We start from the raw sequence: 13387 nt of genomic DNA on the forward strand, positions 1-13387 counted from the left end.
TTAGCTCACAATGTGCCCTGGTGGGCAGGAGAGGGGTTGGTGTCTCAGGGGCTGGAGACCCTCTCCCTCTGGTCCCCTTGGCATGGGGGAACCCACCGGCTTGACTCTCCTCCTCTGGCTCTCAGCACACCCTGGCCGGGGTGAGGATGCCCATGGACACAGCCTCAGCCAGGACAGATGGGGTTTAGTGTCTGTCACCCCAGAGGCAGGACAGATGGGAAGGGGATAGATCCTCTTCCCTTCATACTCTCCCCGGCTGTGAGGGCTTCGGGCCAGGTCTGAGGTCATGAGGCTCTACTCCCGTAGGCTGGACAAGCCTGGCCCACTCAGAGCCATAGAGACAGGCGCTTGCAGCCCTGGCACATCATCTTGGCATGCACTGAGCTTGTCCAGGCCTGTGGCCTCACCTCTTCTCTCTTTGAGGCTCAGTATACGCTTAAGAAGTCATGGTGCATTAGCGCAGGAACCATAAACAGTGTCTATTGCTGGAGCCTTTAACTGGTAAACAGAGGCCCCCTAGAGGTGACATGACACAACTGACCTCCAAGCTGGGACTGGAACCAGGTAAGTCTGATTCACGACTCTTCGGGGATACCTTAGTGAGCAGGTTCTGAGCAGCTATATACCTGTCTCCCCCGCCCCGCCCCCCACTCCACCCCACAGTGGGCCCTCTGTCTATGGACTCAGCCCAAAGCTGCCACCTCCTTATTACCCCAGGTGGGGCAGGCAGTGGCAGCTAGAGTGTTCAGAATGGATTCTTCCTGCAGGGCAGCTCCACAAGGGGCAAGGAGCTGGGGGAGGGGGGGGGGGGTCGGTCCCTTCTTTTCCACAGCGAACAGACGCAGGCTGTGCTGTGGAGCTGTGTGCCCCCTGCACACCCCATCCCCTGTCATGTGCACCTTTAAAGCAAATAAAACATTTATTGTTCAGATTTTTTTCCATTTTTTTCTCTTTTTTACAAAAACATGCATACATACACAGGGTATGGTTGTCCTAGGGAAGACATGTACGCACACGCACACACGCACACACACTCTCGCGCACATTCGCACACACGTACTATCCTTCTTGGCCCCAGAAGCCTTGACTTTGCCAGTCTGCCTCCCCTCCCCCATGTCTTGCATCTACTCTCCTACCCCCTTCCCCCTCAGCCAAGCTAGTCCTATGTGGGGCAGGAGTTGGAGCTGGGGTGGGAGGCACCCCAGAAAGAGAACACTCCTGGAGGGGGCAGTGACCGAGGGATCCCTGGGGGTCACACTATGCTTCTGAGGGGAGATGAGGGTTTGGCACCATTGGATCAGGAAGCACGGAACTCCAAGAGCACCCATCTCCTCCACCAGGGCACTGAGATGGTCGGCACCAGAGGGGGCCTAACGATGACTGTTCTCGAGGGAGCTTTGTCTCACTGCCCGGTGGTGGTGCGGGGTTGGGGTGGCTTCCATAGTCATTTGAGTAAACAGGCAAGAGGAGGGACTCCCCCTGCACTCAGGGATATAGGACCCCTTGGCTCCTCCTGTCTGTCTCCCTCCCCCCCACCTCCAGCCCTCAGAGCCTAGGAAGGGCTACCCTGGCTGAGGCCAAGTTCACATTTCTGTGTGGAGCCTGGGGCTGTGTGCAAAGTCCAGGGTCTACAGCGCCAAGAATAGTGGTTATGGGTGGGCCTGACTGAGCCAGTCCTCCGTGCAGTCCTGAGGAATGGGGGCCCAGAAGGGCCTGGACCCCACATGGGCAGACTCTGTTTTTAGGAGAGCCCTACAGGGGGTTGGCCGGCTGCCCTGCCTGCCTCCTCAGGGTCCTCTTTGGTCCCTATCCTAGACCCAGGGGCCTTTGCAGTCTCCTTGGAGTGACTGTCAAGGGACTGTTCTCTGGCCACAACTACCTGCCCAGAGGACCTCTGAAAACCCCAGGAGCAGGTACTGTTGCCAGAGGTAAGAAGAGAACCAGGTCGGAAGGGCAGGATGGGCCGGCAGAACCATTCCAAAGCCTTAGAGAGTCATAGGTTCTTCCTCCTCCACCAGCTGCTCTGAGGGCCTGGGGGAGGATAAGCATGGGGTTGCTGGGGGGCCAGGGGCTGCAGAGAGGGCCTCGGCCCACCTTCCCAAGAAGGCTGGGCTGGAATCTGGGATCCTTAGGTTGGAAGGGCTCAAGGGGTGGCGAGGCTGCCGGCCGGGGGGCGGTATTACCTCTCTTCAGCCAGGATGCCAACGGAGAGGGATGCCAGTGCAGTCACTGCCTCCACTTCTTCTGCGTCAGCTCCTGGCACCCTGGGCACCCAGGATTCTGGACAGGAGGCCAGACGCTGCATGCAGCCCCAGTATTTACCTGGGACAAGAAGCCTAGTCAGAGCGGGTTGGGGAGAACAAGTCCTCCAGCCTGCCTCCCCACACATCCTAGACCAGTACGGAGACCGAACATCTCAGGCCAGGGTCCAAGAGTAGCGGCCGTATCCTCAATCTGGGGTCAGTTCTCTCACCTGCCTCTACCTCAAGACCCAACCTTCCTTGACTTGGCCCCCACAGCCTGACAAAGTGAGCAGAGCATTCAGCATGGCTATGAGGTGGCCTCATAGGTGCCCAAGCCATTCTCCCCCGCCTTTGGCTGAAAGGTCGTCTCTAGCCTATTCCCACAGGTGCATGGTTCCTAACGGCATCAGCCCCAGGCAATGGTCAGCCCAGAACACAGGACAGGAGCAGGTGGTCAGTCCAGCAATGGTCAGCCCAGGACCCAGCACAGGGAGAGCTGACTGTCATCACGGGGTGGCCACCGGTTAGCCACTCACCCGCCCCGGGCTCCCACATGGACATGCCCGCCCTGCCTCCTCTTGTGAAAGGTCAGGTCCAGGGAACACGCCCAGAGCGAGGGCTCTGTACAAAGTTCCCGCAACACCTTTATGTTCCCTACATGCCCTTACTGAGCCCAGATGCAAGGAAACCTAATTTATCCCTTTTTTGTATCCCTCGCATAGATCATGGGTATTTACACAAAATGCTCCATAGGTACCGAGTTGAAATGGAAATTTTAAAGTGCTTTCCAAATGTGGGATTATCTTAAGACCCAGCCCCCAAAACGGGCAGAGCGTCTGAGGCCCTTGTGGCCAGGACTGAAGGTGAGGTGTGAACCAGCACTGTTAACAAACGAGCCTGAGTGTAGCTGTTCACTGGCCCTGGCCTGGGGCTGTGGCTGGAGATCGGAGCTCAGTCCTGCCTTGAGGAGGCAGGCCACTGTCTGGTGGTCCCTGCGGGGCCCATGTGGAGGCTCTGAGGGTATCCACACTTGGGGTGGCTGCCCCACCATCCGGCTGAGGTGACTGATAGGAAGCCTATTCCTGACCAGCCCCAAGGTTCCTAGCTGGCTGGCAGTGGAAGCTCTGGTGACTGGGAACAGCACCCCTGAGGTTCTCCCAAGTCTAGGGTCAGTGGGTGTTCTCCCTCTACACTCACTGTGCACCCGGATCACAGCTTCCAGAGAACGGATGGCGTTGAGGTTGGGTTTCTGTTTCCAGCCTTTTTCTGCGAGGGGATCCACCTACGGAAGAAAATAGTACATCAACCACCAGTCTTGGGGACCCATAGCCCAGGTCTCCCCCACACCAAGGGCCCTGGCTTTCTGGTTTCTGGGCACAGATAGGCATGTGCCTCTGGCTCCGCCTAGGGCAGGAGGTTCTGGCTCCAGACCTTACCTGGGGAAGAGGCATCCGCTCTGTCCCTCTTATTCCAGGCCTGGCCATCCCCGCCCTATCTGTGGGCCCTCAGGGATGCACCCCATTTGTCTGCTCTTTGGGGGCAGTCGCGCGAGTGCTGGGCCCCTGTTCCCAGAGGCATGGATGAGGGGAGCAGCTCACCTTGTTGCCCAGAAGAGCAGCCACACAGGCCTCGGAGGCGTCACAGATGGCTGTGAGGTCATGGCCGCCCTCCAAGGCCAGCACCACTGCACCTCCAGCCAAGCTCATCAGCTGCTGCGTCATGTACCCAAAACCTAGATATTTGAGGAAAGGGGAGGGAAGGGAGGGAGAGGAGTGGAGGAGAGGTGGACCCTCTCCACGTATTATATCCCTGCTTGCTTCTTCCCTTATACATAACTAGAGGCCGGTGAACATTTGTGCACTAGCGGGGCAGAGGAGGGCCCCTCAGCCTAGACTGCACAAGCGGACATCCCCTGAGGGGTCCTTAGTGCTGCCTCGGAGGCTACAGAGGCTCCCAACGCCGCCTCTGTGCTCGCCAGCTGTGAGCCCAGCTTCTGGCTGAACAGCACTCCCCCTGGGGAAGCACACTGACCACCAGGGGTCAGCTCCTGCATTGAGCATCTGCCCCCTGGTGGTTAGTGTGCACCATAGCAACTGGTCGATCCATAGTTTGGTTGATTTGCATATTAGGGTTTTATTATATAGGACTAGAGCCCCGGTGCACATATTCGTGCACTGGTGGGGTCCCTCGGCCTGGCCTGCGCCCTCTTGCAATCTGGGACCCCTTGGGGGATGTTGGACTACCAGCTTCGGCTCAATCCCCACAGGCCAGGCTGAGGGACCCCACTGGTACACGAATCCATGCACTGGGCCTCTAGTATGCATATAAGATCTTTGGTTAATCTCTTCCCGCCCTCCCCACTTCCCTCTTCCCTCTGAGATTCATCAGTCCGTTCCATGTCTCCATGCCTTTGCATTGAGCATCTGCCCCCTGGTGGTCAGTGCACGTCATAGTTACAGGTCGAACAGTCATTTAGGCTTATATATATATATATATATATATATATATATATATATATATATATATGATGCAGATGCAAAACTCTACCATCCCAAGCGCTTTCACATGGAGTCCCATGTGAAACCTATTAGTATGCCTCACTCAGGGCTCAGAGAAGTTAAGGTCCTTGCACAAGGGTTCACAGCTAGTAAACGGCAGGGCTAGGACTTGAACTGGGGACATCGACTCCAGCGACGTCTTTTTCAATGAGTCTCACCATCTTTTCTTTCTGTCCTGCAGGCCCTGTGGCCCAGCAGGCTGAGCGGGCTCCCTCGATTCTGAGAACACTGCTCCTCCTATCCTCCCTCCAAAGAAGCTGCAAGCCCATCCTGGGAATGACACACTTAGGGCAGGGGAAGTCCTATGGCTGAGCTTCCTGTGTCCCCAGGTGTGACTCAGTCAAGCTTTCCGTGGTGAACGGAGCTGGTCGTGAGGAAGGGCCCTGGGCTACGCGAGGCTAGGAGAACCCAGGGAATCCCAGGGCCAGCTGCCGTACCTCAGTCCCCACACTCACAGTCCTGGCCTGACACAGCCGCCTTCCCCTCCCAGTCTAGCCCTCAGTCCCCTAGGCTGGGCCCTCCTTACATTTTGCGGAAACATGGTAGCCACCCAGTGGGGCTGGGTGACCCTCGGCAGCATCAAACCCAGCCGACACCAAGACCAGGTCCGGAGAGAACTCTCTGGCAATGGGCATCACGACTATCCTGTGAGGGTGCGAGAAGGAGGGCTCACCACACTAGCCTTGCTGGGCAGAGGCCAAGGGCCCCCACTGCTGCCAGCCCTCTCTACCGCCTTTACTGTGGGGCACCCTGCTGTTAGGACTCCAAGATACCCAATCTCCCAGAAGGATTAATGGATCCCTCTGACTTCCTTATTTTTTTAAAATCCTCACCTGAGGATATTTTCCCCATTCATTCTTAAGAGAGTGGGAGGGAGAGAGAGGGAGAAAGAAACATCAACATGAGAGACACATCAATGGGTGGTCTCCTGCCCACTTGAGCCCCAACAGGGGGCGAGGTCAAACCTGCAACTGAGTTATGTGCCATTGACCAAGAATCAAACCTGCAACCCTTTGGTCAGTGGGTCAACACTCTAACCACTGAGCCAAACCGGCCAGGGCCCCTCTCACTTCTTTGACCTTAGCTTCTGCACAGGGGAAGTTGCCTAAGGGCTCGGCCACCAAGTGTGCTCAACTGGAACAAGGCAGGAAGGAGCCAATGGGGTACCAGAGGGGATGAAAGAAGAGTATGTGTGTGTGGCTATAGAGTGCAGTGGTCAGAGCCACAAGAAAGGTACAGGTCACTAAGCCTCAGGGACTAGAAATACTCGGTACTTAGTTGCCACCACACCTCGCCACTCACCACCTAAGAGCTGACTAGGGTGACTAGACTCTGAGATCCTGGGCTACCCAGATGTACTCTCTCCTCCTCAGCCCCTGCCAACCCCCACAGCTGCCTCCCTCCATCCCTCACCCACCTCTAGGGTCCATTTTGGTGTCTTTCAAAGCCCTGGGCTATGGGCAGGGCTTTAGCAGAATTAGCTCTCATGGAAAATATCTCCAGGAAAGTATTTGGAGACCTACTTCCAGATTTCCTTTTCCCAAATGGAGTGGTAGAGCCCCAGAAAGAAATATATAAAGGCTCTTGAACAAGAGCCCAAAGCTGCTCTTCTAGAATGGCTTTTCCTAAGCAATTCCCCCAATATGGACATCATCTTTCTCTGCAATTTAAATTTCTCACCTGCACAAAGCCCACCTCCTCCAGGCAGCTTTCTTGGACTGAATGTCTGCTCTGCTCACTCCACCTGCCTGTCTCCCAGCACTCAGTTCAACATTGGCTCTTGGTAACAAGTGCCTTTACAAAGTACCCTTTGACTATTTCATTCTATTTCCTGTCTTTGCATTGAAACTGGAGGCTACTAGAGGCCAGTATAACAGTGCTGTTGCTTTTGTTTGCCTCGGGCTGGCTTATAATGTCTGGTGATTGAATGAGGACAGGCTGACAAACCAACTGATTGCCTCCAACCTGGTGCTGCTGGGGAAAAGGGCAGGAAAGGGTGGCCTTGATGGTCTAGGCCTCAGAGCACTTACCTGAAAGCAGCCAGGTACTCAGGATCCCCCATTGGGGGATCCAGACCTCCGGCCCAGGCCACGTTAACATTGAAGCCCTCACCGCTGCCAGCTCCCACCTGGAAAACAGGACGCAAGAGAGACATGAGGAGAGCAGAGTCCCAGGAGAGGAATGCCAGGATGTTAGCTCTGCAAGACCAGCTCATATACCCTCTTCACTTTCAGATGGAGAAACAGGATCAGAGAGGCTAAACAATCTATTCGGGATCACACAGCTACTTGTAACAGAGGCAGAGTAAGGGTCACGAGAGAGAGTCAATGGGGCTGGAAGAGGTAGACCCGACACGTGGTTACCTCCTCCACAGCCCCACTGCCCGGGAAGAAGTTGCCATCGTCATGGCGATGCAGGGAGATGTAGAGCACACTGGGGTCCTCGTAGAAGGTGTGCTGGGTGCCATTGCCATGATGAACGTCCTGTGGGAGATGGGCAGTGGATCAGAGAGATGGAGACGGGAGCAGGTTGGAAGGGTTCTGAGGTTAGTGACCAGTTTGAGGGTCAGGACCCTAGCCGGGGTGAGGAAACTGGAGTTCCTAGAGCAAAACTAATGAGTGGCCCCAAGTAATCCATGGGCCCTCTCTGAGCCTCAGTCTCTGCATGTATGCAGAGATGTGTATATAACATGCTGAATGGGGGTGTTTATGAGACCCTGAAGGGGAGGAAGCATGCCAAGGGCAGACCTGACCATGAGAGAGTGTGTGGGAGTGGATTAGTGGAGGAGAGGGAAGAGTCCAGGATGATACATCAGAAAATCTCACTACTGTGTCTTGTCCAAGGTCATGGAATGATGCAGGTGATGAGAAACAAGCTCAAGTACAGAGGGGCAGGTACGTGAGGCCCACCGCCATCCATCCTAGGGAAAGCTGTGGCTCTGCAGTCGGTAGCTCACAGGACCATGCATGGGTGCACGTGTGGAAAACTCCTCTACTGTCCTCAGCTTCTGTACAGGCATGTCCCAATCACAGGTGTCAATGCAGAGTGGGGCAGCTTATACTTAGATGCACGTACACTAGCACTAACCAACGGGTTTCAAATCCGGCTCAGGACAGACTAGGCGCATGGCTGTGTGCAAGTTACTTAACCTCTCTGTGCCCACTTCCTTTGTCTGAAAACCAGGTTACAGTCAGGAATAAATACGTCACATGTAAAACCCATCAGTGTTCGGATGTGATTAGTGGAATGTTAATGTTATCTGCTGTTACTATTATTGTCACTATCTATAGGGGAAATGCAGAAATCAAAGCCGCAGAAAGAAGCCAACAGAGGCCAAAAGACAGCACTCAAATGGTTCCTTCCTCCCATTGTGGGAGTCAGTTATGGCTGAAGGCCTTCCCATACACTGTCTTCTCCCACCTTTTATACATGGGGGAAACGGAGGCTCACGAGGCCAATGTAGAACTAGGACATGAAGCCACATTTCCTGACGCCAGGCTCAGAACTCTTTCGACAGGGCTCTGGGTCTGAAGGGGCTGGGCACCAGGACATACCCAGTCCACGATGAGGATCCGGCTGGCCTTGCCCTGTTGCTGCAGCTGCCGGCAGGCGATGGCCACGGAGTTGAAGAAGCAGAAGCCCCTGGGAGGAGGAAAGGGAAGTCCTGACAGCCCATCCGTCCTGCGCCTCCACCTGTCCGGCCTCCCGTCTCTACCCGCTCCTGGCCTGGTCCAGCCCCAAAAGGCTCATCCCACCTAGGCCTTCCCCAGACCTTACATGGCTGTGGAACGGTCCGCATGGTGTCCTGGGGGCCGAACCACAGCAAAACCGTTCTGGAAATGGAAAGAATGCTTATCAACTGAAGGGCCAGCCCTCTGACCCCATCTCCATAAACATGCCCCAGCCCCAGCTCCTCCCAGAACCAGGATGGGTCTGAAGTGCCCGGTACTCAGCCCCCAGGCTTGGCATCCTCTGCTTTCAGGCTGGATGTGAACAGAGAAACCCCTGCCTGGTGTGTCCTGGCTGTTAGCACTTCGTAACAACAGCTGTTTATTGGGCCAAAACTACGTGCCTGGCACGGTGCTGAGCTCTTTATAAACACTGGACTTCATCCTCATAACATCTCCATGAGATAAACATTATTATTAGCTCTAGTTTACAGACGGGAGAAATCTGAAGTTTAGGTGGGTTAAGCAATTTGTGCAAAGTTGCCTGGTTGTCAATGGTGGAGCCAGAATTCTAAACCCAGTTCTGTGCCCTTAACTGCAAAGGCCCACCAAAGGGCTTTGACACTGAGGACACCGTGACCCCCTTGGGCTGAGCTCCTAAACAACGGGGTGGGGGGAGGGGGACCGCAGGACAAGCCCCTGTAAGGTGTCCAGCCCAGGTACCAACCCAGTCTATAAAACTTCAGCATTGCAGGGGGAGCCCGGCCGGTGTGGCTCAGTGGTTGAGCATCAACCTATAAATCAGGAGGTCACGGTTCAATTGCCGGTCAGGGCACGTGCCTGGGTTGCAGGCTTGATCCCCAGTAGGGGGCATACAGGAGGCAGTTACCTTGATGTTTCTATATCTCTACCCCTCTCCCTTCCTCTCTCTCTAAAAATCACACAAAAAACTTCACAAAAAAAACACACAAAAAACTTCAACACTGCCAAGAAACAATCTGCCAATGCACAGAGGTCCAGAGACTCCTGCAACTTGCCTAGAGTCACACATTGGGTCTATGTTAAATGATCCTGGGTGATCATGACCTGTGTCTCTTAGAGACCAAAGGCCCAGGGTCACAGTGGTGGACTCCCTACCAAGTAACATGAACCTACGGTTCAAACCTCATCTTGGTCCCCAGAGCTCTTGATTCCCCTTCCAAAGCCCTGTGGTGTTATCCAAGAGAAATGAGATGTCGGGGCCCTGGGTCTGGGCCCCCGGCTGCCTCATTCTGCTCCCTCCTTCCGTGGCTTGCCCACCTGCAACCCAGATGTCTTACCTTCAGCTCGCGGGAAGCCACTTTGAAGGCCAGGTCGGTTACGCTGCCGGCCGCCCAGCGGGCTGCATTGGAGGAGTGCAGCTCGTTCCAGATGGTGTCAGTGTCCACCTGTGGGGGCCAGAGTCAGGGCCCGCATCATCCAAGGCTTCCCACGGGAGCCGGGGCCCATGGGTGGTGCCCACCCCATGGCCAGGACCCCGGGGCAGGGAGCTGGGCAGACAGTGCTGCCTCCCCAGTGCCCCACCGCCCAAAGGCAAGGCCTCCTGTATCCCCCAGTCCCAGCATGACGTCTCCTTCCCAGCTTCAGTCCACATCACCAGCCCGTATGGGGCCAGCACTGCTGGCGGCGTGGCGCCTGCCTCCCCGGTCAGAGGAGGGGGCATGGCGTTACCTGGGCGGGACTTGGGGTTTGGGCCTGGAGGGGGTTTTAAGCCCCAGCTGGCTCTGCTCAGGCCCTGCGGGACGTCGGAGCTCGAGGGGCCGTCTGCACCACTGTCTTCCACTCAGGGCCCCTAGCCCAGGCTGGGAGGCCCCCCAAACCCAGTCCCTGGGCCTCAAGGCTAGGGAGGGGCCGGGGGGCATGATGGGGAGATGGGGAGGGCGAGGCGAATCAAGAGAGGCGAGGAAGGCAGAGAGAGTCTCAAGAGGCTGGAGAAAGAGAGAGAGACAGAGAGAGAGGGAGAGGAGGGAGGAGAAAACAGAAGCAAAAACAGTTGGAAAAATCAGAAAGTGGCAAGAAATGGGAAGTTGTGAATAGGGCGCTGACTGGCTCCCAACAGTCCCCCCAGCTAAGCTCCCATTTCCCTCCAGAACCAGGTCTCCATCCCCTGCCTCCACACACCGGCTGGCCGGGCAACCACTGCCAGCCGGGCAACCACTGCGGGGACCTTTTAGGCAAGGCAGGCACTGCTAGGGAGGCAGGAAGCCCCCAAGCAGTGTGAGGAGGGAGGGAGGAACGTGGGGAGTGGGAGGGAAGTGCCTGAGTCCCCAAGGACACTGGAGGCACCCACAGTCCCAGCCCAGGCAGCCCCGACTCTGCCTGGGGGCTCACTCCGGTGAGTGGCCAGTCCCGACCCCTGGGGTCTTATGAAGGGATGATCTTGGCCCTGCTCTCTGAGCCTCACTCGACATTTACCAAGCACCTTCTAAGTGTGAGGCACAGGCTCCACACTTAGGAGATACTGGTGGGCTGAGGACACAGCAGAGGGGCATTATGGGAAAGTCTCTGGCCCGCCGGGTCTGGCAGAACCACAAGAACAAGCAGGCAGGGTGGGACCTGGGGGCATGGAAAGGAGACCTGAGAGCCCGCGGCAATGCCTGCTCGAGAACCCCGGGCACACTTACCCCAACCCCACCACAGGGCAGCATCACAAATATCCGCTGTGCCAGGAGCCCTGTGGAGAGAGGCCGGGTGTGTGTGAGCTGAACCCTCACAGCCTCTGGCCTGGCCAGGACACAGGGAGGCCCGGGAAAGAGGGCCAGGGTGGGTGCCCAGGCGAGGGGATGGGCAGCAGAGGGGCCGGGGAGGCGTGGGGATGTCAAGGATGCAGGGGGGACAGGCTGGCAGAGCTGGGACAGGAGAGGTTTGGGACGGGGAGGCAAGGTGAGCCAGGGGAGGTCCGAGGGTCCCAGACACCACTGGGCCCTACCTGCCAGCTTCCCGTTGTCCAGTTTGAGGCGGCTGAGCGGGTTGGTGCCGTAGAGGTGCACGTGCCGCTCGGAGTGCACCGACTGCAGCTCCTCCAGGGAGGCCTTCCGGCCTCGGAGACACTGAGAAGGGCCCACGGAGCTCCTGAGGCCCTGCTTGGCCTTCCCTGCCACACCACCACCCGCCTCCTCCTCCTCATGCTGGCTCTAGGCCCTCGGCCCCTTCCCTGCCACACCACCACCCGCCTCCTCCTCCACCTCATGCTGGCTCTAGGCCCTCGGCCCCTTCCCTCCCCGGCTCCACAGCGCCCACCGCCTCCTCACCTCACACTGGCCTCGGAGGCCCCGCTCCTGCAGCCGGGACCAGATGCTCTGGATGCGGCCCGCGTGCTCCGGGTGCCTGCTGTTGTCTCCACAGGAGCACTGGTGCTTCAGCATGACCGAGTCATACACCAGCCCTGGGGGGCGCGGGGGTCAGAGCCAGCACCCCAGTGAGTCCCCAGTGCCCCCCGCCACATGGAACCAGGCTTGGCACACACACCCCACACCCCATCCTACACCTTGGCCCTTCCCACGAATTCACACTCCCGGCTGCTTACCCGGGCAGCCTCACCACCTCACATGCACACCAACACGGCCCCACCTTCCTGACACACCGATCCTTCTCACATGGCGACTACCTTTCCACAACATCAAGAACTCAGAGCCTGCCCTAACTGGTGTGGCTCAGTGGATAGAGCGTCAGCCTGCGGACTGAAGGGTCCCAGGTTCGATTCTGGTCAAGGGCATGTACCTTGGTTTCGGGCACATCCCCAGTAGAGGGTGTGCAGGAGGCAGCTGATCGATGTTTCTCTCTCATCAATGTTTCTGACTCTCTCTCCCTCTCCCTTCCTCTCTGTAAAAAATAAATAAAATATATTAAAAAAAAAAAAAAAAAAGAACTCAGAGCCTAACAAAGAGAGGCCCGATGTTGGGGTCTCACACTGGATGTCTTGACTCACATAGGAGGAGCCAGAGGAGAAAGAATTCCACAGAAACTCCAAAACTGGGAGCTGGGAAGCCCAGAGCGACCCGGGGCCATGTGACAAGACAGATGCGGTTTTGGGGAGTGTCTGTTTCAGCTTGATCAGTGAACACCTAGGAAGGCCCTGTGCACTGCCAGTGGGACGGTCCCTTTCAGCAAGTCTGGATGTCAGGGTCTTCAGAATTCTCACACCACTGGACCCAGGGATGCCACTCCCTGAGACTGACGCAGGGATGAATGAAGGTTTAGGTACGAGGAAATTCAAATGAGGAAAAACAAGTAACCGTCTAACTGCCCAACCACTAAGAAATCCTATCTAATAAAAGAGAAAAATGGTAATTGGTGTACGACGATACCCTTTTCATTGGCTAATCAGGGCTATATGCAAATTAACTGCTAACTATGATTGGCAGTTAACTGCCAACTATGATTGGCAGTTAACTGCCAACTAAGATTGGCAGTTAACTGCCAACTAAGATTGGCAGTTAACTGCCAACTAAGATTGGCAGTTAACTGCCAACAAGATGGCGGTTAATTTGCATATGTAGGCACAATGCAGGGAGGTGAAAGGGAAAGCAGGAAGAAGCCCCTTGCCACTGACAGTGATCGGAAACCCAGGGGGGAGCTAAGAGCTGGGGGGCAGGGCAAAGGTGGCCCTGGGGCCGCCTTTGCCCTACCCCCCAGCCATGATCGGAGAATCAGGCGCCTTTGCCGCCCTGGCCAGTGATAGCAGGAAGTAGGGGTGGAGCCAGCGATGGGAGCTGGACACAGTCGAAGCTGGCAGTCCCGGGAGCTAGGGGTCCCTTGCCTGGGCCTAAAGCAGAGCCCACGATTGCGGGGCCGCTGCAGCTGCGGGTCCCCACTGCCCAAGCTGGACGCCTCAGCCAGAGGCGTTAGGCCTGGGCAGGGGCGGAGCCTGCAACCGCGG

The 13387-nt window shown here is 56.7% G+C and overlaps 1 protein-coding gene across 7 annotated transcripts in view; it reads right to left on the minus strand.

Moving 5' to 3' along the window:
* Positions 1-900: 900 nt before the first annotated feature.
* HDAC7 (histone deacetylase 7) overlaps positions 901-13387 on the minus strand; it is a 39248-nt gene continuing 26761 nt past the window's right edge. For all 7 annotated transcript variants that reach the window (XM_059682676.1, XM_059682675.1, XM_059682671.1 and 4 more), the window contains 13 exons: positions 11760-11893; positions 11438-11558; positions 11133-11182; positions 9789-9896; positions 8579-8634; positions 8356-8443; positions 7165-7284; positions 6832-6929; positions 5328-5446; positions 3842-3975; positions 3441-3525; positions 2184-2322; positions 901-2031 (listed from right to left, as the gene is read on the minus strand). In XM_059682676.1, the coding sequence (XP_059538659.1) occupies positions 1986-2031; positions 2184-2322; positions 3441-3525; positions 3842-3975; positions 5328-5446; positions 6832-6929; positions 7165-7284; positions 8356-8443; positions 8579-8634; positions 9789-9896; positions 11133-11182; positions 11438-11558; positions 11760-11893 (1298 nt within the window). In that variant the 3' untranslated portion in view covers positions 901-1985. The remainder of the gene's footprint in view (positions 2032-2183; positions 2323-3440; positions 3526-3841; positions 3976-5327; positions 5447-6831; positions 6930-7164; positions 7285-8355; positions 8444-8578; positions 8635-9788; positions 9897-11132; positions 11183-11437; positions 11559-11759; positions 11894-13387) is intronic.

Source organism: Myotis daubentonii, chromosome 2 (genome assembly GCF_963259705.1).
Source record: "Myotis daubentonii chromosome 2, mMyoDau2.1, whole genome shotgun sequence".
Classification (NCBI taxonomy): Eukaryota; Metazoa; Chordata; class Mammalia; order Chiroptera; family Vespertilionidae; genus Myotis; species Myotis daubentonii.